Source organism: Cricetulus griseus, chromosome 3 (genome assembly GCF_003668045.3).
Source record: "Cricetulus griseus strain 17A/GY chromosome 3, alternate assembly CriGri-PICRH-1.0, whole genome shotgun sequence".
Taxonomy (NCBI): domain Eukaryota; kingdom Metazoa; phylum Chordata; class Mammalia; order Rodentia; family Cricetidae; genus Cricetulus; species Cricetulus griseus.
The window spans coordinates 148660591-148685809 of record NC_048596.1 but is presented as its reverse complement, the minus strand read 5'-3'; the positions used below and the strand labels follow the sequence as shown (position 1 = coordinate 148685809).

Genomic DNA, 25219 nt, shown 5'->3' with positions numbered 1-25219 from the left:
GAGGCATATATATTGCAGATTGAATGGTTGCCTACTTAATTTAGTGGGAGGATTACTAAGAATAAATAAATAAGAAAAAAAGAAGAACGTCCGGGGATGCAGCTCTGTGGTAGCATACTTCCCCAGCTCAGTGGTAGCATGCTTCCAGCAAGTACCTGGAAAACGGGCTGTTTAAGAGCTTTGTGCCCGCATGGAGAACACATCCGCACTGCGACGAATGTCAGCCCCCTTTCAGGAAAGCGTTCAAAATGTCCATCAAGAGCATTTTCAAAGCAAAAGGGCAGGTAAAAATCTATCGCATAAACGCGTCCTAGCCTAGGCCCAGAGTGGAAGTTCGCAACTTCCTTCCAGTTTGTTTCTAGCGCCAAAGGACCCGGAAACCCTATTGCGAGACTGGCACGGGCGAAGTCCAATGGCAGGGCACGCTAAGGCGGAACCTCGCGCGCACGTCCAATCGGTTAGCTCCTGGGAGGAGCAAGGCGGAAGCGGCCGCCATGGAGCCGCTCGTGCAACATATGGAATGCTTTTCTGAAGTGCTGGCCGTGTCGTGTGGGGCGCAGGTGCGCTCATGGGATGCCACCACCGTGCGTAGGGCGCTGCAGTGGGCGCGCTATCTGCTCCACGTGTACCGACGCTTCGGGGGTCGCGGCCGCGCGCGGGAGGCGCTGGAGAGGCGGCTCCAGTCGCGGAGCGGGCCGCTCGGGCTGCGCAGCTTCGCGGCTCTGGAGTTTGGGGACGCGCGGCTCGCCTTGCGCCTGCTGAGGAACCGCGCGCTCGCGCCCGTCGCCGCCCACGCGCTGCCGAGCCTACTGTTTCCCGGCCCCGCAGCGGACAGCGAGGACGACGCGCCGCAGTCGCGCTTGGTGCTCCTGGCACGCCGCGGAAGCGCGCTGCACCTGCTGCTCCGCCTCGGCGGGGACGCTCCCAGGGTCGCGCTGCTGCGCACGCACGCGGAGCTGCTGTGCGCGCGCCTGCACGAACTGGGCGGTGCTGACCCCACGGCCGCGCATAAGCTCCTAGATACGCTGTGGACCCGCGGGCCTCATGAGCACGTGCTAAGCGTGTTGGGCGAAGCGCTGCTGCGCGGCTTAGACCTGGAGCTCGCCGGCGCCGCGGACTGTGTGGGAGCAAAAGAGACACCGAAACTGCTGCAGTGGCTTCTAGAAAGCCCCGAGGTCTTGGTCGCTTTCTGCCGCCAGCTGCCCGCCTTGCGCCTGGCCTCCTTGGCCGGCTGTCACCCAGCGCTGTCTCGCGCCTACCTGGACCTGCTCACAGCCTGGGCCACGCAGCTGCACTATGACCTGCAGAAGGGCTTCTGGAGCCCCACGCAGCCTGAGGACATGCCCTGGGAGGAATTGTGCCTCCGGCTGCACAGCCTGTGCCAGGCCTCACCACTCTTGCAGGAAGAAGTGCTGGAGAGACTGCGCGGCCGCAGAGCTCTAGATGGAGATTTCGAGGTTCCCGGGATGAGCATCTGGACGGACCTACTGCTGGCCCTGCCTGGTGGTGCTTAACACTGAGTGTGGGAACATGTGGGACGAGATTCTCAAGTCCCAGACCAAGCATCTGGACAGACCCCTCTCTGGGAGCAATGGAGGGAACAGGAAACACACTTCTCACCCAAGCCTCCGGTCTCTATATCTCTATGCATAGTGTCCTGCTACTACTTGAGTATACAGTTTACAAAATTTCAGTGTTCTCACCAACGGCCTGTACTACATGGTCCCAAAACCTAATTATTTAGGTGCCAATTTTAAGTGTCTAGTAATACAAGTACAAATGTTTTTTTTTCTTTTCCATTTTTTTTTATTTGAATTAGAAACAAGATTGTTTTACATGTCAATCCCAGTTCCCGCCTTCCCCTCCTCCCTTGCTACCCAACTAAAACCCTACCTATCACATACCCTTTCTGCTCTCCAGGGAGGGTGAGGCCTTCCATAGGGGGTCTTCGGGGTACAAATACTGTTTTTTTGTTTTGTTTTTTGTTAAAGTGATAATACCGTGAGTTTTCTAGATACTGAAGTAGTGTTACTTCCCATCTGTTGGTGGATCTGAGATCTTGCCCATGTTAGGCAAGTGCTCCACCACAGAGCCACAACCCTACCCATGGAAGAACTCTTGAAGCCATGGAATTTTCAGCTTATTTTGTATAAGGCTAATTTGTAAGAATACTAAAGATAGATGCACGTTTTAAAGGAAAAAGCAGCTTTAAAATTTTCAAGGCCGCTTTTTTACCCTATTAATTTACTTATTTTCTGACACTCTTTTCACTTTAATAGTCAACATTTTTTGTTTGACCAGGAAACACATGGTAGCACCAAATGTTACTTTCAAAGTTGACTGGGCTATAGTCAAAAGTCCTAGATGTGCCTTCTTTAACCTGTTTACCAACCTTAAAGTGCATTAAAGCTGTGTTGATCAGAAAGTTTTGTCCCTCCTTTGTACAAGTCACTACTGTGAAAGTCAAAATAGCAGGATATTAGTTTCAAGCATTCCTTGAATACCCACGAAGTGTTTAGGGCACAGTAAATATAAATATATCCTTTTGGATATCTGGATTGGATGATAAAGGAATCAAACTAGTGAGACAATTGAGGCCGCTTGTGCTATTCATCAGGTCAATAGCCCCAACCTGGTGCCATCCTAAAGTGTTTAAATATTTGACACTAGATGGTTGCTGGATGGAGGCTATTCGGGGTGTTTGGGGACTAAAACCCTAACTTGGTTTGTCTGCTTGAATGCTCTAAACTTAACAATAAGTAGTTTTGTTAGAAAATAACTTTCCAGGGATCAACATAACTTTCTCCATGTTCACGATAACTGAGACTTAAAGAGTTTTTGGTAAATACCTATAACAAAATTAATTCTTAATTCTAGAAATGGAAATAGAGCAAAAGGATATGTAATGTAGACTTTTAATTCTGTGTTAGAACCTGAGTATAAATTATGACTCAGTACTTTCTAAGATTATTGGAGGAGGAAAGCAATGTCAAATTTTTATTTCCCTATGGTCAGATTTCCTTTTTCTAAAACTGATCTTTGTAAACCATCTTTTGTACCTTATGTATTCTGACTGGATTCCTTTGTGCATTTACATAGGAGTGACAACTAAGCCACACTGGTTATAGTTTCAGCAGTTTTAGACATTTTCTTACTCATCTCTATTTCGGTCACTCTCATCAAGGCATACATTTTCCTTTTTCTCCTGGATCTTTGGCAGCATTTATAATTTTTTATGAAGCTAGTCAGTATCTGAGTTCTATTTTGATAGTTTAGGGTCTCTGTAGCTGAGGTTAGCCTGGAACTCACTGTCTGTCCATGCTAGCCTCAGACTCCTGTGGGATCCTCCTGCCTCATCCACCTAAGTGCTGAGATTACAGCTGTGAGCCAGCACAGATAGCTAAATTCTGTGTTTCTGTGTTTCTATGTTGTTGCCTCTCACTTGTAGCTTATTTTCTGCTGTCTTACTTTTGTTTGCTACAGGAGAAAACAAAGTTTCATATAGTAAATTACATCTTGATTCTCTTACTCTTTTTGTCAGTTCCTTTTCAAATGATTTTGTGAGTTTTCCAAGATTGTGTTTCCATTCATGTACTTAATGGTTTTTTGTTTATTTGTTTTGGTTTTAGGGTTCTCTTGGGAAACACCTCATTTTGATACACATTTTAATGTGTATCTACGAATGCCTGCCTGGTTCATGTTGGAAGGTGGTGTTGCTGTGCACATGATTTTCAGTTAACAGTCAGTGTGTCAGTTCATTCATCTCTCTTTACTTGTTGGTAAAGAAGGGCCTCAGGCTGCAGTTCCTTTGTAAGTGGACCCTCTTCTATTTTAAAGTGATCCCTGGTTCAACATCTGCATCCCCACCACTTCCTCCATGTTCCTAATCTCTCCTGTGACTGATAGGGCCTATGCTAGATGGTTTATGCTACCCTAAAGCTGCTTCCTGGTTGTCTCCATGTAAGTTTGTGCTGCTGTGGAAACTGCTGGTCTCATCAGTACTGATATTCTGCCCCAGTTTTTATATAACTGCTACCCAGCCTTACCAGGGAAATTTCCAAATTTCTCTGCAGTTTACACTGGTTTGGGACACCTTGTGAATAAGTAGAAATAGGATCATATTTTTCCCTTTTAATGGGCTGATGTCAATGTGCTGCAGTGAGTTACCTGGGACCAGGGCTTGGGTGGTTGAAGGGGTCACCTGCCTAGCTACTATGAGGGAAGAAATATGCTTTTCTTCCTATATGCCTATCTTTTTATCCAAATGATTATTTGGGGATGTGGGTATCTACCTGTTATATTAACAATGCCTGTGACACTAAGTAGTGTTGGCAAAGCCTTGGTAATTCAAGGCCTTGATATTTAAACTTAAATATCACTTGTTCAAAATTTTATTTGTCTTCCTTCCTCTAAAAATCTGCCTGGCATATACTCATATCTCACATGCTTTTTTACAATTCCAGGATTAATTTCTAGCAGTTTTTTTTTTATATTTTACCTTTAAATATGTGTATATGTGTGTCTGTGTGTAGATGTTTACATATGAGTATAGACACCCTTAGAGGTCAGAAGGGAGTATTATATCCCTAGAGCTGGAGTTACAGGCAGTTATGAACTGTCCAGTGTGGGTCCTCTGCAAGAGCAGCAAATGCTCTTCACCACTAAGCGAGCCATCAACCACTCATTGTTTTTTATAGTTTGCATTGCATTGCATCTCAGAGTCTGAAGTCCCTTAAGATGTGATCAAATTCCTCTGTGTTGATGGTACTCTTTGTTTCTTTGTGTGTTTTGGTTTGTTTGTTTGTTTGTTTGAGTTTATTTTCTTGGGTTGCACATCTTGGTTGTCTCCTTGATTAGATTTGTAATCAAGGCCTCTGGAGAGGTCTGACAGGTATTCTCTGGGAAGATTAACTCAAGGAGAAGACCCACATACATAACTAGTATCCTTCCAACTGCCCAGGAATATGGAGATCAGAAGGAAAAGCAATGGCTTTTTGCTGCCTCCCTTGACCCTTGCTCATAAGTGCATATACTTTGCATGTGTCTCTCTGGACAACGTGCTCAGGGGGAACAAGACCACTTCTGACTTATTTCTTCTTGAGCAGCCAGAATCGCTAGGCTGCAACTGAATCTCATGAGTAGCTTAGCGCTGTGCTTGCACCAAAACCATTTTAAAAGTGATTTTAGTATAATAAATCTGAACAAGAACCAAGTCCTACCTAATACATGGTGACTTTCTCAGATTTCAACCCAGTAGCCTTAAATGCTTCCCAGAGTTACTTTACTACTTCAGAGTTGAATCTATGTTCATCCATGTCATGATTATATCTGAGGGTAGCCTGGGTTCCATAATGTATTCAGGACAGTCAGAGATGAGTCCCAGGCCAGTCTGAGCTGCTTATGAAATCCAGGCTAGTCTGGGCCATGTATAAAATTGCTGACCTCCTCTCAAATGGGATTTTGTTGCTGTGAATGAATTTTCAAGTTTACTATTCCTCACTCTCATGTTTTTGACTGATGCTGTAATGCTAAGGTTCAAAAGTAGAAACAGGTTATAAACAGAATGATCCCTCTCCTAAAAATTGTGCATATAAGATATTCATTATTGATACCAGTTAATTGATGTAAACAGTCTAAGAAGCAACCATTGATTTTTCTTCAGAGTTAATTGGAAATGATCAATTACTCTATCAGAAGTGTGGCACCACCTCATTTATCAAATGCTCATTGCCCTAGTGGGCTAAGGTTGCCCTTTTAACATAGGGATGTTGTGGCCCTAAGGAAAGGAGCTAAATCATTACAGTGATGGCTGGTTCCAGCTCTCTGGGAGCTTCATTACTCTTCAAACTGCAGTTAGGTTTTGAATTAAAAGGAGCTTACCATATCTAAAGCCCCACTGTGGTTGTGTCTTTTCACACAGTGAGGGATCTGAACCCCAGCCTGAGACAAGTTCCACATGCAGTGACTGTCTGGTCCAAATTCCCCAGACTCCAAATGGCAGTCCAAATATCCAAAAATGACTTCTTTTCAAAGATGAGAACTATTTCTTGAGTTCCCGAGGAATGTTGGCTTTTCTCTACCCACTGAAAATCCTCCTCTAGCCTAGGTTGAGCTCATGTCTGATAAATGGAAATGCCTTTTGGAGTTTAGGTAATTGGGGTTTCCTTTGGATCTGATAGTGATCACAGGGTTGTGGCATGAAACTGAACTTTTATATTTACATATGATACAAAAGCTTGTCAGGCTCTGAATACCATCTGTGGTAACCTTAGATCCTAGGATTTAATGTGAATTTGGCTTCTACATGATTTTACAAGTCAATTTGTTCTAAAGGCAAATTCTTACCTGTGTTCATCACAGTATTCTTTACGACCCTTCTACATTCAGTGGCAATGTTTTACTCATCTGGTATGCACTCTGTCACTCTGTTGTTGTAATGTGTTAAAAATTATTAAAATCCAATGTCCATAATAAGCTATTTTTGTGTTTTAAAGTGATCTTGCTGGATTGCTCAGGCTGACCTTGCTGGATCTTAGGATTTCTTGGCTCTGTCTCCACAGTAGTGGAGATTATAGATGTGTGCTGTCATGCCTTGCTTATGATATATATATATATATATATATATATATATATATATATATATATATATCATAATGAAGGGATGTTGGATTTTGTCAAAGGCTTTTTCAGCATCTAGTGAGATGATCATGTGGTTTTTCTTTTTCAGTTTGTTTATATGGTGGATTACATTGATGGATTTTCGTATGTTGAACCATCCTTGCATCCCTGGGATGAAGCCTACTTGATCATGGTGGATGATTTTTCTGATATGTTCTTGGATTCGGTTCGCCAATATTTTGTTGAGTATTTTAGCATCGATGTTTATGAGGGATATCAGTCTGTAGTTCTCTTTCTTAGTCTTATCTTTGTGTGGCTTGGGTATCAAAGTGATTGTAGCCGCATAGAAAGAGGTTGGCAATATCCCATCTGCTTCTATTGTGCAGAACATTTTGAGGAGTACTGGTATCAGCTCTTGTTTGAATTTCTGGTAGAATTCTGCAGTGAAGCCATCTGGCCCTGGGCTTTTTTTGGTTGGGAGGCTTTTGATGACTGCTTCTATTTCATTAGGGGCTATGGGTCGATTTAAACTGTTTATCTGATCTTGGTTTAATTTTGGTAAGTGATATTTATCCAGAAAATTGTCCATTTCCATTAGATTTTCGAATTTTGTGGAGTACAGGTTTTCAAAGTATGACCTGAAGATTCTCTGGATTTCCTCAGTGTCTGTTGTTAAATCCCCCTTTTCATTTCTGATTTTGTTAATTAGTATGCTCTCTCTCTGCCTTTTGGTTAGTTTGGGTAGAGGTTTGTCTATCTTGTTGATCTTCTCAAAGAACCAACTCTTTGTTTCATTGATTCTTTGTAATGTTTTCCTAGTTTCTACTTTATTGATTTCAGCTCTCAGGTTGATTATTTCCTGGCGTCTACTCCTCCTTGGTGAGTTTGCTTCTTTTTGCTCTAAAGATTTCAGTTGTTCTGTCAATTCTCTAATGTGACTTTTCTCCAGTTTCTTCATGTTGGCACTTAGTGCTATGAACTTCCCTCTTAGCACTGCTTCCAGAGTGTTCCATAAGTTTGGGTATGTTGTGTCTGCATTCTCATTAGATTCTAGGAAGTCTTTAATTTGTTTTTTTATTTCTTTCTTAACCCAGGAATAGTGCAATTGGGTGTTATTCATTTTCCAAGAGTATGCAGGTTTTCTGCCATTCGTATTGTTGCTGAATTCTAGCTTTAATGCATGGTGATCTGATAAGATACAGGGGGTTATTTCAATTCTTTTGTAACTATGAAGGTTTGCTTTGTTGCCAACTATGTGGTCAATTTTAGAGAAGATGCCATGTGGCGCTGAGAAGAAGGTATATTCTTTTGAGTTTGGATGGAATGCTCTATAGATATCCGTTAACCCCAGTTGGGTCATAACTTCTGTTAGATCCTTTGTTTCTTTGTTAAGTTTCTGTCTGGTGGTCCTGTCTAGTGGTGAAAGGGGTCTGTTGAAGTCTCCTACTGTAAGAGTGTGTGGTTTTATGTGTGGTTTGAGCTTTAGTAATGTTTCTTTCACAAATGTGGGTACCTTCGTATTTGGGGCATAGATGTTCCAGATTGAGACTTCATCTTGATGGACTTTTCCTGTGATGAGTATGAAATGCCCTTCTTCATCTCTTTTGATTGATTTTAGTTTAAAGTCCAATTTGTTAGATATTAGGATTGCTACACCAGCTTGTTTCTTGAGCCCATTTGATTGGAAAATCTTTTCCCATCCTTTTACTCTGAGGTATCGCCTGTCTTTGAAGTTGAGGTGTGTTTCTTGTAAACAGCAGAAGGATGGATTCTGTCTTCGTATCCATTCTGTTAGCCTATATCTTTTTATGGGTAATTTAAGACCATTGACATTTAGGGATATTAATGTCCATTGTTCGTTGGTTCTTGTTTGTTTTTGGATTTATTGTTGGTGGTGTCATTGTGTGTGGATTTCGCCCTCCTACTTCTTTTTGAGTTTGGTAAGATTAGATTATCTATTGCCTGTGTTTTTGTGAGTGTAGTTATGTTTGTTGGGTTGGACTTTTCCTTCCAGAACCTTCTGTAGTGCTGGATTTGTTTTAATCTGTTATTGTCATGGAATATCTTGTTTTCTCCATCTATAGTGATTGAAAGTTTTGCTGGGTACAGTAGTCTGGGTTGGCATCCATGCTCCCTTAGTGCTTGTAGGGTATGTATCTAAGACCTTCTGGCTTTCAGAGTTTCCATTGAGAAGTTGGGTGTGATTCTAATTGGTTTGCCTTTGTATGTTACTTGGACTTTTTCCTTTGCAGCTCTTAATATTTTCTCTTTATTCTGTAGATTTGGTGTTTTGATTATTATATGTCAGGGGGACTTCTTTTTGTGGTCCAGTCTATTTGGTGTCCTGTAAAGTTCTTGTACTTTCATAGGCATATCCTTTTGTAGGTTGGGGAAGTTTTCTTCTATGATTTTGTTGAATACGTTTTCTGTTCCTTTGAAGGTGTTTCTTCACCTTCTTCTATACCTATTATTCTTAGGTTTGGTCTTTTCACAGTGTCCCATATTTCCTGGATATTTTGTGTTAGGGATTTGTTGGACTTGAGGTTTCCTTTGGTTGATGAATGTATATCCTTTAGCGAGTCTTCAATAGCTGAGATTCTCTCTTCTGTCTCTTGGATTCTATTAGTTATACTCATGCCTTTAGTTCCTGATAGTTTATCCAGTCTTTCCATTTCCAGCATTGCCTCATTCTGTGTTTTCTTTATTGTGTCTAATTCAGCTTTCATGCTTTGAACTGTTTCAAGAGCTTCCTTCACTTGTTTGGTTGTTTTTTCTTGGGTTTCTTTAGATTCTTTAAGAGATTTGTTTATTTCTTGAATTTTTTGGTTTGTCTTTTCCTCCATTTCGTGTAATTTTTGCTTGATATTTTTCTTCTATTTCTTTAATGGATTTTCTTGTTTCCTCTTTGAAGGTCTCTATCATCTTGCTGAGATAATTTTTGAGGTTCATCTCTTCTTCGTGCTGGGCTTCACTGTGTTGGGCTTTTTAGATCTTGCTGGAGTGGAGTCTCTAGATTCTGGTGGTGTTATATTGGTCTTTCTGTTGTTGAGCGAGTTCTTATTCTGTCTTCTTCCCATATCTTTTTCCAGTGAGTGCAGGTGAGGACTCTCTATCTCTTCTTGTTACCCAATAGTGTGTGTGGGCCAGGAATTCAATGTCCGAAGCTCTGGATGGTCTTGCCTCTCCTGGTAGTCTCCTCACTCTGAAGGAGTTAGACCTCCATAGGTGTCAGGTGTGTGGGGGCGGGACAGGAAGTAAGAATGGGGTGTTTCCAGGCTCTGGGAGTTCCTCACTGCCTGGGCAGGTCTACCCCAAGCAGAAGCAGGCCCGGGGAGATCGGGGTGGATGGGGCTTTGGAAGGGAGTTGGGTATGAGCAGTGGATCACTCACCTCATTGTGGATCGGTGGGCAGAAAGGGAAGGAAGAGTAGCCTGTACCCAGATTCAGGGAGCTCCTCCCTGCCTGGGCGTGTCTACTCCAAGCATGCACAAGCCCAGGGATATCTGGGTGAATGGCACTTTGGACAGGAGTTGGGTAAGAGCAGGCGGTCACTCACCTAGTTGCTGATGGGTCAGTGGAAAGGGAAGGAAGAGTAGCCTGTACCCAGATTCAGGGAGCTCCTCCCTGCCTGGGCATGTCTACTCCAATCATGCACAAGCCTGGGGAGATCTGGGTGAATGGCACTTTGGACAGGAGTTGGGTAAGAGCAGGGTGTGCTTAGTCGGTGTGATTAGTCGGCGGAAAAAAGCGAAATGTCTCATATTTTTAAAGATGATAGAGAAAGCAGAATATAAAGAACAATTTTGTTTTGGGGGAATCCTGGTTCTGTCTGTTCCTGCGCCTCCTCAAAGCTCTCCCAGATGGTTTCTGAAATATTCATTACTGTGCTGAGCTTTTGACATAATATCAATAACTTTGGTAAGGTATTCTTTGTGAGTCTATGCATATACTTAGAATATTGACACAGTGCCCTCAGGGATATAAGCTTGTGTGTTGTTAGCTTTCAGGGAATGTAGATGTAGCTGTGGGAGAAAATGGTCAGATTTCTTTACAAGTCCCAGAGACATTCAGTACCATAAAAAGCCCTGATGTTGGTCTTAAAATTGGCCTCACCAATGTCCCCAGTCAGACTCTGGAGGACACTGAACAAAAACCAAGAAAAGTGGAGGAAAGAAGTTTGTAGGGAGAAGGGGTGCTGGTAGGGATGGAAGGGAAGTCAGGGGGAGGGTGTGGAATCCACTGTGCACATGTATGAAATTGTAAAAGAATAAAAGCTACTGAAAGTGATAAATGAATTTGTATAACAACTGAGCTTTAGATAGTCTTTAATATATTAGCAATTAAAACTTTTAAACATAAAGCCATGAAGTTTATTAGTTTTATCATTTTCTGAAAGTAAAGATATCTTATAATTAGGAAAATTTCTAGAAGAAGGAAGTAAGTTTTCCATTTTCTATTGTAAAAAACAGAAAATGCAAAACTACTGTTAACAGTAGTTTAGATAAATACTCAGTATTTTGCCTGTTTGCAGAAGCAACAGTGAACAGGATAAGGACTCAGGCAAAAGTGTATTCATTTCTTTCTGGTCTGTTGCCCAATGAATGCAAAAGCATGGGTTTCTGACCAGGCCAGTTTGGAATTGTTATTGTAACAAAAACTAAACGACAAGTGGCTAATAAGCAATTTACAGAAGATACATGGCATAGTCCACTGGTCAGCAGATGAGCTATAGCAACCAAAACTCACCAGCCCAGCCACCATGTTCTAATTATAGACAGGAAGCCCTGAACCCCATATACAGTGCAAATTGGCCCCTGTAGATTCAAAATTATTTCATTGTTGTTACAGACATTAGCTAAGGAAGAATATTTGAAGAATTTATATTATAGCCAGATTTACTGGCTAGTTCTACAAATGGAGTATTGCCATGGCGGCCACAACATTGTAATTCACAGACATTTTTTCAAGAATCTGTTTTCATATTATAGAAACTAAAGTGCAGAAAGAAAGGGGGAAGTAATTTTTAAAAACTCGTTAAATGGCTTTAAAACCAATTTTTATCTATAACACCATTTCTGGAAAAGTGTAGACAGTTATTTAAGCTCCCATCTTATTTGTATACTCTGTGTAGCATTGGAGCAATGCCATTCTTTAATAGAGCAACAGGAATGTAGCTATTCAAAACCTCCTTTTAATTCTCTAGAACAGAGCTGTTAATGACACATTCCATTAGCAGTCTTCCATCTGACAGTGCATTATAACTTAGCCAGAGACACAACTTGAGATATATCCTTTCTTCTTGCCTTTAAAAACTCACTATTTTCTTTTCCAGGTTTCTCATGAGAATTGTCATTTGCAGTGGGCTTTCTTCCACAGGTAATATGGCAATTCTGCTGCTTCTACTTTTTCAATGCCAATGTATTTTTGGGATGTAGTTCTATAGAATTTTGTCCTGTTTAGTTACATTCCCAAGCCTGGGCCTGAGTTATCACTGAAATCCTCAAAATGTGGACCTTCTGTTTCTTACACAGTCACTTATAGAGAGGGCACCTCCACTGAAGTCAGGTTCTCTGATGAGTAAATGTATGCGAACATGTGGACACAGCCTTCTCTGTTTGGAACTTGGATGTGTATACTTTGCTCTATTGAAATAATCCTCACCCTGGTAACCTCAGTACACAACAAGTTGAAGGTGGGGGATTGCCACAAATTGGAAGCCAACCATGAGCTGAAGAGGAAAGCCATAGGGAAATAATGTGCTTACAAAGAATTTTGCTTATAGTCGTCATACCTTAATGTATAAATAAATACTCCTATTACTATTGTTAGGTTTAGGCTGATAAGAACAGTAAAATACCTAAAAAACATTTAAATATATTTAATACAACAGACTATTTTGACTTTGTGCACTAATTTATAGCTATAATTATTAAAACTCAGTTTCTTGTACACTTATTTTACTTTCAAGTCATTTCTAGTCCTTATGTCTTATCTTAGGGGAAAATTTATGTAAGACACATTGCTACCAAGTACAGGTGACTAAGAATTTGAGAGCTTTTTTGGCCCCAGATTTCTAGAAATGTATGCCACCAGTTAAATCCTTCACATTTAGATTTATCTACAGCTTTTTTTGATGAAGCCATGCAGACCATCAATCATTATGATTGACCACTATGTGTGGTCAACACAGTGTAGAATGTGAGTGTTGTCTGCACATGATTTTGGCTATATCATCATGTTCTACAAATCAGAGGAAGTATGAACCACACAGATATGCAAAGATGTTGGCCTTTTACTGATCAGAACATATCCTGCCCACTTATCCTCCAAGCTCAGTGGGCAGAAAAGACCTGAGTTTTCTTAAACCATTCCTGAATTTAGTCCTATTTCAGCCAATCTATAGCTTTTGTGCTATAAAATTCTGAGCATGATGAGAAATTAACAAGCCCTTAGGACAAATATGTATTGCATCAAGATTTATTCCTTCATAAAAGCCATTTTAACTTTTGAATTATTCTAACAGTATAGCATACAATAAATTACATGATTCCAAGTTGCTTATTCCATAAGTTATCAAAAGCAATTTCATTCACTCATAAGGCTTAGAAAGCCATGAATCACTATGATTCATTTTAGAACTGAATCTGTAATCAGGACCCAAAGTTACATGTATTCTAAGTGTTTATTGTATGCCAAGTGAACTTATTTCTTATTTGATATATCACTTTTCATATAATTCTGTTTAGGAACTCTTATGTTAATGTGTAAACAATGAATTGATAAAGAAAGGCCTTAATCAAGTCATTGTTTCTTCAACTCTTAAACTAAGCAAAAGTAAGCACATGTGATTTGAGCTCAGGCCCTACTGTGATAAAAGCCACAAGAGGTCCAAGCCTTTTGTTAAACTTTGCTGTCTGTTCTGATATTACATGTTTCTTTTCCAGAGTTATGGAAAGCAGATGAACTGTGATAACATACAATACTTGTCAACACTTTTAGTAAGGAAGAAGGCTAATCTTTCTAATTTTGAAAACACAATTAAAATTGTCTTCAAAAGGGAACTGGCAAACTTTGAAGACATGTTTTCAATCCAGAGTTCTTAAAATACTGGATGGGTCATTAAGTTCTCAACACCCCATTTAGTTCAGAGTGTATATAGCATGTGTAATGACAAAAATTACGGGATTACAAAGAAAATACTTCTTTATTGAATCTGATTCTCTATTTTCGTAAGCTATCAAAATTAAGCTACAAAAATTATCAAAACTATGAAACTACCAAAACCAACAGAAAAGCCACATATCTTCAGCTACAAGAAAAATTGCTGTGGAGAGATAGATTCAAATCAGATTGGATGCTTTGATGATTGGATGCTTTCCAGCCACACTGATGATATTGTATGTGATTGATAGCACCTGTGTGCAGGGCAGCATGCTGGGCTTGGTGTTTGCTGACTGATGTCTGCCAGCTCCATCTATGTGAAGGAGAGCATGTGCCCGAACTGCACTGCACTTTTGACTTGGAACATTGCTGCGTGGATCACTAGGTGAGCAAAACAGTCACAGAAGGTCTGCATAGCTACCCTATTTGTTCAGCTGTAGTTCTGGCTTTAAGAGAGACAATGAGGGTGTGACTATCCACACTATTACTTGGCATATGGTTTCTTGTTGAAGAAAAGAAAATCCCTCCTGCTGGTTTGGTCTGGTCCCATGTTTATGGCATATTGGAATAGGCTCAGATGGTAGATCCATACAAAGCAGTCAATTGCAAATAACTTAAAAATGATTGGTTTATATTAGTTCCATGTTTTATATAAAATGCATTGTATACATTCTGCCAAAGTATCACATTTATCATTTAAAATTGCAGATTATGGGTATGCATTCTTCCTTTTTATTTTTAGTCTAAAATGAAGCTGAAGAAGCATTTTTATAATGGGAATTTCATATGCACAAGCCCTGGCCTCTCATACTTGAAATATCTTTCCAGCATTGCTGCAGCCTACAGAGCCCTCCTCACTCATATGTCTCACAGTGGAATCAGGCAAGGACCCTCAGACACCGCAGGGATATCTCTCCTTCACAACTCATAATAATCTCTAGATTTTCAAAGCTCAAAAATAATTTAAATCCATACAAACAGCCAAATTCAGTAGTAGGCAATACTGAGCTATATTTAAGTTTTGACTTAAGGGGACACTATTTTTACCCCAAGAGACTCTATGTTTAGCCTTTACTTTTTTTGCAGTCAAGTTATAAAATACAAATTTGCATAGCTGCTTTGGACATAACATTTCATTGACTTAGTTGTGCAGTTATTCACAGTCTTTTATTTATTTCAGAAAGAAATCAAGTGAAAAGGGTGAAAATACTTTAATAAATATTTTTCAAGATGAGGTACTGTTTTTATTTTGACATTCCTTTCTCTGTTGCACAGTGCTCAATTTTTACTTAATTTGATTATAGATGGTCTTTATTTCAATATTAAAGATATCCTGGTTTTGCTAACACATCCAGCTGCTTAATTTATTGGTTCTGCAGGTGAAAAATTAATATTTTCAATATGCAAAATAATAAAACCAAAGGGCTCATATGGAAAAATACCTGTGATTCTCAGGAAACACTGGGTCTCTCCATTGTCTTACAGTGAGAAATTGTAGGTCCTCAGCCTCGTGGGACAAGTTCCTTTGGCTGTTGTGAGAACTGGATATAAACAAGGAACTTCTACTCATAGTTTGATGTTTAGTAATCCAGTATCCACCATTTTGTGTTTCCTCCCTCCCTCTCTCCCTCTGTCCCTCCCTTCCTCTCTCCCTCTCTTTTTCCTTCCCTCTCTTCTCTCTCTCTCTCGCTCTCTGCCCCCCACTCTCTCTCCTTTAACTTTGACCTCTCAGACTTGTACCTCTTTTTACAAGATAGCTGTCCATCACTGGGGAAGAACTTCCCCACCACATGTGAGAATTAGAAGTGTGGGGTCACATGTTTATACCTCTGTCACTTCTCTAGGTGGTTTGTGACAAAGCAGAAAACTGTGAACTCTGTTTGTTCAGCTGTGAGGTAATTTATAGTCTAGAGCAGTGGTTCTCAACCTCCCTGATACTGCAACCCTTTAATATAGTTGATCATATTGTGGTGACTCCACAATCATAAAATTATTTTTGTTTGTACTTCATTTTTGTTTGTTATTCTGCTACTGCTAATGAGTAGGAATGTAAATATCTGTGTCTTCTGATGGTCTAAAGGGACACCTGTGAAAAAGTCAGGTTGAGAACTTCTGTTCTAGAAGGTCCCTGGCTACTCCACTGCAGTCTTTTCTGCCATCCTTCACTAAGAGCTGACCCCTACTGGGCCCCTTCCCAGGTCAGTCCCCAACTTTGTTGCTGGATCACTTTGAAAGCACTATTATTCTGACAGCTATCATGATCTTATCTCAAGGTCTTTATTCTTAGCAAAGAGACAGAAGACATATAAGTTCTGTCTGCACAATCACCACACACCAAGTCTTCCCCTGGGAACAGGTTGGGGCACTGCATGTTTTCTTGATCCCTTTTCTTCTTTTCCTTGCCTTGAAGCAGATTTTTCTAGAAGCAAACCTTACATTTTCATTATTTTTCTGTACATTTGTTTCCTCACAAAGCCCCACCACCACCACAACCACCAACACACACACACACACACACACACACACACACACACACACACACACACCTCTGGTCTTCCTACACTTGTTGGTTTTTTGCAGGAGCACCATACACACTTATGGAAACATGTGTATATGTGTGTATAGAAACCCATACACACTCATAAAAAACATGTGTGTGTGTGTGTGTGTGTGTGTGTGTGTGTGTGTGTGTGTAGAAATTTAAGACATAGATTCAGTAATGTTTCTATTTACCTAGTAAACACAAGTGCTAAAATTTGAGCTAATGTCCGTGACTCCAATTCATAACATCAGTTAATTTTTAAGGGGCATCATCTCATAGACCCTGAGGAGAAAGCTAGACCTATGCTTCTGGGAATGTTGGCTATTGCAAATGCAGATCGATCATGGGTTTTACCCTATGGCTTCTGACTTAGAATCTCTGGTTTCAATATACTTACCATTTTTACATTGTTTTGAAAACCTGTTGTTAATATATCTTTATTCTTGGTAAAAATTCAGTTGATTGGCACCATTTCACAAACTTTCACTGAAAATTTTGGACAAACTTTGTATTAGTTACAAGTAGAAAAACAGATGTTTGCCTCTTGGTATTTACTATTGGATTCAAAGGAGTCAGCTAATGAAATAGACAAGACTCTGAACCAAATTGTCAGTCTGAAAACAACTATAAACTGTGGAGTTGCTTGTACAGTGATAAGAGGTCTCCTGTGTAGAAAAGTTCACACCAGTGGTGTGCCTGCATATTTGTGTGTTCTTAACATGAGACTGCTAACAAATAGTATGTGATCTTGAAGCTGTAAGCCCCCAAATTACACCTAATTCCACACACTGACACCATGTCCAGGCTCTAGGATGACCAGGTGTGTACCATAGTTTATAGAGGAGAGAGAGACTGAGCTTATTTCCAACTTAATACCAATGGTCAAAATGGAAACTTAAAATATCTATTTTAAGAGAGAAGAAGATAAAAGGTCAGGATTCAGTAGAGCATTAGTGTTTCAGAAGGTAGCAGTTCCCTAGTTATTCCAACACTTGTTTTGAATTCCTCTGTGGCCTCAGTAGAATATATGGTAGTTCTAAAACTCTATGCCTAAAAGTAGGTCAAGGATGCACTCAAGTGTTAACCTGTTAAGTGCGAATTTTACCTTGGACAGACTAAGACTGTTTCTTTCAATTTTGTAGCTAAAATCTTGGAGTAACCTGTCCCCATAAAGCCACCACATTAACAATGGAAGAGTTAGAAAACTCTACACTGTAGTACTCAGGAACTGGGATCTAGAAGTCAAGATGACCATTGCCTTGTCAGTGCCACAGTAAGTCCTTCTTGCAGTTTCACGAACACCTGCAAGCTTTTAGAAACAAGTGTTATTAGTTTGTCAAATGCTGGCATCACTTTATCTAGCCTTCTAATATTCTAATTAAGTGGGCTTGCTTTATCTATTCATTCATTCATTCATTCATTCATTCATTTGCTTGTTTATTTATTTATTTTCCTGAGTCAGAGTCTTGACTTGTTGCCCAGATCCCCTTGCCTTAACTCTGAGTGCTAAGATCACAGCTATGCCTCTATAGCCGTACCAAACCCTAATAAAGCCATTTTGGAAAGAAAGGTAGATTTGGATCTAAATATAGTCACCCCATCTTTTATCTTAGCCCAAGTTAGTTGTTACGATAAATCTTTCTGCCAAAAGCTACCTGAGCCCCATCGCCACATGTGAGCTTTATGCCAGCCGCCCGCCTGAGTTAGACTCAAATGAATACACAGAAACTTATTAGGTACAATGCTGCTTGGCCAATGACTAGGATTCTCATCTGTTAGTTCAGTCTTAACTATCATAAATCTATACATTTTATAAGACTTATCTTAACGGATGCCTTATTGGCGTCCCTCATTGCTGGTGGATCACATCGTGCCGCTGGAGCAGGAACGGAGGGGAAAAGAGAGGCCCTTCCTGTTTCTCCTACTTCCCCCATCAATTAGTAACTCATTCTTAGCTGGAATCTGGGTCATAAGAAATGGCAGTGGTATATAATATACAAGGTAGAAAGGAAAAGCCGAGAGGCAGAGTGTTAAAGAATTTGGACTCAGTTCACATATTAGTCAACATCAGTTTGCCAAGTTCTGTTAGTAGTCAGCAAGTAGTAAATATGACCCATCAACCATCAATTTTTGCATTCCTCTATCTCCCCTTCCCTCCCACCACCACCACCGTGTGTGTGTGTGTGTGTGTGTGTGTGTGTGTGTTAATTTCTCTTTGGAAAGCATACAGGCCTTTTTCTCCTCTTGAAATGGCAAGAATCAAGAACTGTTTCTCCATTGAATGGTTGTAACAGTTTCTCAACAGTATTTTTGCATGTCAGTCATATGTACTCCTGGGTGATTGCCTCCACAAATATGGGGACTGAATTGATGATTCAGAGTAGGAAGCTAAAACAGTGATCTCAAATTTTAAAAAGAAAAACATTTAATGTGAAAGAAGTATTTCCATTCTTAACACTTTAATCATTTAAACAATGTATCAGTTTTTTAATTTAATGTTTTTACCCATAGAAAGCTATGGAACAAAGTTTAGTTGGAAGTAATGAATTTTAAACAATGCCTCTTTCTTCTTACCATAGAGTAGAAGTTTTCTTTCATTTCTTTAATTTTTTACATTTATTTATGTCTGTGAGTGTATGTTCCTGTGTGTGTGTGTGTGTGTGTGTGTGTGTGTGTGTGTGTGTGTATGTGTGTGTGTGTGTGTGTGTGTGTGTGTGTGTGTGTGTGCATTAGTGGTACATGCACATAAGCTAGAAGAGGGGTTGGATCCCCTGGAACTGGAGTTACATATGTTTATGAGCTGCCATGTAGGTGTTAGGAACTGAACCCCAGTCCTATGGAAGAGCACCAAGCATTCTTAACTTTTGAACCATCTCTCTAGTCCCAAGTTAGATATTATTTTGCAAGGGGGAAAGATAAAAGACTTGAGAACTCTAGAACTACCATTGTGGGAATAGGCTGCTGGACAAGCATGAAAGGCGCTATGGAAAGCAATCCCATTTGTCCAGTCAAGCTCTGCTTGGCATATGACATGAGTGAACACCCATATGAAGCCCTAAAGGATCATATGGCTGATAGGTTGATAGTCATAGAAGTCCAGGGAGATGGAACAATTGATAAAGGAACAACTGCACAAGCATGGGAACCCAAATTCTGTCACCAGCAACAGAGAGAGAGAGAGAGAGAGAGAGAGAGAGAGAGAGAGAGAGAGAGAGAGAGAGAGAGAGAGAGAGGAGGCACTGAGATAACAGGTAGATCCTTGGGGCGTATTTGGTGCCCAGCAATTGGAGCCCAATGGGTGAGGGGCAGGTTCAGTGAGACCCTGTCCCAAAGAAGAATGTAGAGAGTTGTTGCCAAAGACAGCACCCATTGTGGACCTGTGCTCCTCATGTGCATGCATACATACACACATATATGCAAGAAAAAATTGTCATAGTGAAAACTATGGCTAGTGGAAATATAGCTGCATAAGCATGCTATTGACAAATGTAGTTGCACTTGAGACTTCCCACACTCTGCCATTAGCCTGTTAAAGTCATCCTATGGGGAATGGACTTACTATGGAAATCTAACCTTGTACACCTGAGTTCTGTGCATATTGACTATTAAATATTAGTGAGGATAAATAACTCCTCAGTTTAAAAGGCACATAAATGAAGTACCTGGCCCACTTCCCTGGCTATGGTCATGCTCAGAGCATGGCAGCTGCATCATGGGACTCTGTGCTTGCAGACAGGTATGCTTCATGTGGTTAATGGTGTTAACAGTCTATTGAAGTGAGAATAAAGTGAAATTGCTAATAGTAGGAGGCTTCTGTCTCCGATAGAAGGATCTAGAATGAGTAGTGTCAATCTGGGCTTGGCTCTTCTACAATATAAAATCTTATACATAAGGAGAGTTTTTAAAGAACCTAAGTGGACACAAATCTTGAAAAAATAGAAGTGAACTAATAAAATTAGTGACTCGGAAATGAGTTGAAGAGAGTTGAGTCATGAGAGCTACAGCTAAGAACAGTGAATTGCTGCCATTGAAGGAGGAAGGCTTCCTGGTGTATTTGTGCCCCATGGTGGCCTTTTGAGTGTGCAGTACTAGAGGACAAAGTCTGAGGTAAATGGGGGGTAAAATTTACTTTTTTTCTGAGAATTAAAGCCACCTCCCTCTGCAGGTAGCCATGATTTATGGTCCATTCCTTAGGAGTTCATGAGTGAAGACAGCATTCTAGTGACTGCTTGCATCGTCACTAGAACCTCCCCTACTGTGTGTGCATGTTTGTCTAGACTTAATGTGTCTGTGCATGTACATGTCTGTCTGTGTAGTCTCTCTGTGCATATACATCTGTGTATATTTCTTTTCATATGAATGCTAAACATTTGATTAGTGACTCACTAATAACCTAGGTAATAATTATAATTTCATCTTTACTAGTAACATCCAAAGACTCTGTTCTAAACAAGTTCACATTTTGAGCATATTTTGGGGACTATAACATCCACATAAAAATTTGAGAAGGACCTGTTTCAATTCACAACATTGAGGTGTGGTTTCTTTATGTTTGGCTTTCTGATGAAGGATGCTTATAGAATGTTCTAGAAGAGAATGAGAGAATGCTGATGCAAAAGAGAGGAGGAAAATGGATGAAAAACCACTAAGTTGTTTCAAGATGGAGTCATTTTAATTTTGAATATATTGTATTAGATGCATGTCAGCACACATGCACGCATGCGCGCGCGCGCGAGCGCACACACACACACACACACACACACACACACACACACACACACACACACACACACACACACTGAGGATAAGCAAATGGGAATAAGATGCAGAACTAATAGGAAAGTCCTGTAGAAAGAACTGCCTTCCCGCCAGTGTAAAGGAACAAAGGAACATGTTAACATGGATGTTACTGGGAGGGGCAGGATTCTGCTGGGAAGAATCCAGTGTGCTGGCTTCTGTTCTGATGTGAATAACACAATGACATTTACATCCAAAAGGAAGGCTGAAAATGTGGGGGCTTTGGAGAGAAGCAGGCATTAAAAAAATGTCTTAAGAAATGTCTTAAGAAACAGGAAAGGAAGTCACTAGGGACATGTTTTAAAATTAAAACAAAGATACTGCATGGGATTGGTTAACTAGTTAACTGCATCTTGATAGCTAGAAATAGGATAAAACAGAATAGGAAACAAATTCAACAAAATGAGCTGGTGTGGAAGGAGCCATTGTGATGAATAGCACAATGTCACTCTCCATACAGTGATTCTCTATAGCTAAAGAAATCATGCATGGGCTGACATACCGTTTTTATTTTTTAACCATGGAAATATGTGCAAAAGACTTTTAAAAATGTTCACAATATTAATTTTGGGAAAAGGTGCTGAGTGATACACACACACACACACACACACACACACACACACACACACACTGTTAGTTAATTAGCCAAAGCCTAAAGTGGTTAAGCAGTTTGCCATAAATTTCTAGCTGGAACTCACATTCTGTAGCATTCTCAGAACATGAAGGCAACAACAGTGCAGACAGCAGATGCACATGCCCTGGCTGGTAGCTAGGTCATAGTGTTTCTATCCTTCTGAGGTATATGATATCTGAGTAACCTTCACAGAACTTTCAACTGACTTTTAGTGATTTGTACTGAATTCAAATTAGGACCACTACAGAGACCCCCTGTCTCAGATTGCAAGGTTTTAACTGAATATGTTAATATTTTATAAAAGAATAATGAATAATAATAGTAATAATAATAATAATAAATTGTGACCACTCTAATTGGGTAAAAACTAAGTCACTTACACATACATAGGAAATTACAGGAGAAATGTAGAACTTTGAATTATGGGAAGGCTTTTATTAACCACTGTCAATCTGTAACTTCTGAGGCCGACTTTAAATCTTGCCTCCATTAAAAGCTTCATGATATATGTCATTTTTCTAGAGAGGAATTCAAGCACAAAGCCACACAGAACTGGTGAGCTTTTCCTTTTGGGATTTGGGCTAAAACAACCTGATTATTTATAATGCACAAAGTAAAAATTAATGCCTAGAGAACCCCTAGGACATCTCCCTTGAACTGTCAAAGATCCGCCAGTATTTCAGCATTCTGGCTATGCGGGAAGTATATAAAAAATGTGCTCTACAGCAGGGCCTGATCTCTCAAGGGCATTATAAGTTCAAGGTCAGACAGGGCTACAGAATGAATTAAAGGCCAGTCTGGAGTCTGGGCAACTTAGCAGGAGCCTGTTTAAAAAATTAATTAATTAGTTAATTAATAATGAAATAAATACATGACTAAATGGTCTGGGGATGTGCTTATCTATAGGGCACTTACCTAGAATGGTCTGGGCAACTAGTAAGAGTCTATGTAAAACAATAACAACAACAAAAAAAACAAATAAATAAATAGGCAGAGATGTCTTTCTCTATAGAGCACTTTCCTAGCATGATCAACACCTAGGGCCAATTCCCAATTCCACAAAAAGCCCAAAACTAAACAGCAAAAATGGATGTATAATGCATGCTTTGAGAATTACTAACAAAAACAAACAAACGAAAAACCAGCAACAAAAACTGTACTTCTTGGGAATTCATGACCCTAAGGAGCCTCAGAAAAACTACACTGGCTGAAAAACCCAGCCTGGCCGATTCAGACATGAGCAAAGCTCCCCTTGTCAAAGTGGTGGCCCATTGGATGTGTGTTCCCTTCAAACAGTACAAGAAAAGCTGAGTCATGCAAAGGGTGAAGGTAAAAAGTGTGTGATCTGAACACTAACTGATATCAGTCAACACAGAAAAAAATAAAAACAACTCAGAATTAAGTTGACTTACAAGTTCTAGCTGCAAGATTGAAGAGAATTATAGACAAATGGAAACTTTTTACTCATGTTGGGTGGTAGGGTGCTATAAATACCCAGGTCTCTTGATCTGATAAGAAGACCCTTCCAGAAATGGAAACTCTTCCAGCAAAAAGGATCACTAGGTACAAAATGAGGACAATTGTATTTAGTCTAACATAGGTGACTGAACTTGGATCAGTCTCTCTTGTATGTATAGTTATCATTGTTAGCATAAAACATTGCACCACTGGTCATTGGTCACCCTAAAACAGGGATAATCATGCAGCTTGTTTGGGCTTTGGTTTCAAGAACAGCTCAGTTGAGTTCTGGATGAGGATCTGTGTAAGATTGCAGTTGGATGTGAGCTAGTTGCAGATGCTGACATACATGGAAGCTTGACTGAAGTGTTGGCAAGACTAGCCATGCAGTGCCTGGGGAGCCTGGGCTTCTAGCAAGTAGGAAGGCTCACTTGTCATCACTATTGGCATCTCCACAGGACTGATCCTCACAGCTAACATAGCAGCAGCTTGAGTACTACTTTCTTGAATCTACTCTGGAAATCCACTGGATGACACCTTTGGTGGTCTACTGATCTCACAAATTAGTCCTGCTTCTCCCAGGGATCACTTTGGAGACTCATCACCATGTTTCTCAATTTCTTCTCCATCACCTTGGAAATACAGCTTGTGAACAGTGAGTAGGTTCCATTGTAAGAGGAGTCCCAGGCTCTAAGCCAAGCTCATATTTACAAAGTATAGGATATTTGTAATTGTATATGCCTGTACATATGCAATCCTTAACAGTGTGATATCTACATTCACAGTGAAATGGTATTTAGAGATACTCAATACTTTTTGTTAAGAATCTTAATGTTGTATTTCACAAAAGTATCTGAACTATATTCACTGGGAATATTATTTATTAAACTCTTTTTAAACTTTCCTTTTGTTTATTCTGTCTTTTATATCATGTATCTTGATCCCATTCATTTCCCATCCCTTCTCATCTACCCTCCATGCCTACACTACCCCCCAAATAAAAAAAATTGAAGAGAAAAAAGGAAAAAGACGGTACTAAAAATCTCATCAGGGAAGCTGCAATGTGACACAGCAATGACTCTTTACAATGAACACTTGGAAATAAAGATGCATGGACAAAGGGGTTTACTCTGTGACTGTTTATTACACTCTTGACAATACACCAGTCCTATGCCAAGAAATGAAAGCATTACTAATTTAATTGGCACAGTCACTGAAAGACCCCTGTCCCTTAGCCCTTTCTTTCTCAAGTTTGTCTCCTCTTCCTCCTGTCGGCGGCTTCCCCGATCCCCACCCCCGGTGGCCTTTCCCCGCCCGGCCCGAGAACAAGCACCGGGTGGGGCCGGCCCGAGAACAAGCACCGGGTGGGGCCGGCCCGAGAATGAGCACCAGGTGGGCCAGCCCGAGAACGAGCACCGGGTGGGCTGGCACGAGGGCGAGCACCAGGTGGGTCAGCACGAGGACAAACACCGAGTGAGCCGGCCTGGAGCTCTGCCCCTGAGCCCCCGCCCCGCCCGAAGAGAAACACTCCGTCCCAAGGTCTCCGCCCCCAAGGTCAGCCATCAGGAAAAGGGGGGGAATTGAGTCTGCTGTACCAGACACCAGACCTTGAGAATATGCTGATCTGGAATGGCTCTGTGTCTCATTTGAACCATCCAATGGAAATGATTCTGTATTTCGCCTCATTTGAAAGACTCTGTGTTTCACCTCATTTGAATAACTCTGTACTTTGCCTCATTTGAATAACCCTGTATAGCGCCTCATATACATTGACCAATGGGAATAGCTCTGTATAATGCCTCATTAGAATTATCCAATAGAATCCTTGCTCCTAGCTTGCGCCTTTTTCCTATATAAGGACCCCTTTTCCCTTGGCTCGGGGCGCTTAGCCACACAGAAGCTAAGTCGCCCCAGGTACCTGCGTCTCCAATAAAGCCTCTTGTTTTTTGCATCCAGTTCGTGGCCTCGCTGATTCCTGGGTGTGTGGGTCTCCCTCTACGAAAGTATCC

At 40.6% G+C, this 25219-nt stretch overlaps 2 protein-coding genes across 11 annotated transcripts in view; one reads left to right on the top strand and one right to left on the bottom strand.

Annotated features, from left to right (window-relative positions):
• Gas2 (growth arrest specific 2) overlaps positions 1–481 on the bottom strand; it is a 158128-nt gene extending 157647 nt beyond the window's left edge. For 7 of the 8 annotated variants that reach the window (XM_027410518.2, XM_027410517.2, XM_027410516.2 and 4 more), the window contains exon 1: positions 156–481. The gene's annotated coding sequence lies outside the window, so the exon portion shown is untranslated. The remainder of the gene's footprint in view (positions 1–155) is intronic. The other variant, XM_027410519.2, reaches the window with a different exon arrangement.
• Positions 472–24726, top strand: Fancf (FA complementation group F). Of its 3 annotated transcripts, none has more exons than XM_027410514.2 (5): positions 472–1631; positions 11951–11994; positions 14031–14164; positions 17464–17594; positions 23669–24726. In XM_027410514.2, the coding sequence occupies exon 1, from the start codon at positions 495–497 to the stop codon at positions 1512–1514; it is 1020 nt and encodes a 339-aa protein (XP_027266315.1). In that variant the 5' UTR covers positions 472–494; the 3' UTR covers positions 1515–1631; positions 11951–11994; positions 14031–14164; positions 17464–17594; positions 23669–24726. The 3 variants fall into 3 exon arrangements, with proteins under 3 accessions (XP_027266315.1, XP_035298386.1, XP_027266314.1); XM_035442495.1 differs by lacking the exon at positions 17464–17594 and adding an exon at positions 3630–3810; XM_027410513.2 differs by lacking the exon at positions 17464–17594.
• Positions 24727–25219: the final 493 nt, after the last annotated feature.

What these genes read in the sequence shown, in the direction of transcription:
- Fancf (XM_027410513.2), top strand. Translation starts at nt 495, where the DNA reads ATGGAGCCGCTCGTGCAACATATGGAATGCTTTTCTGAAGTGCTGGCC.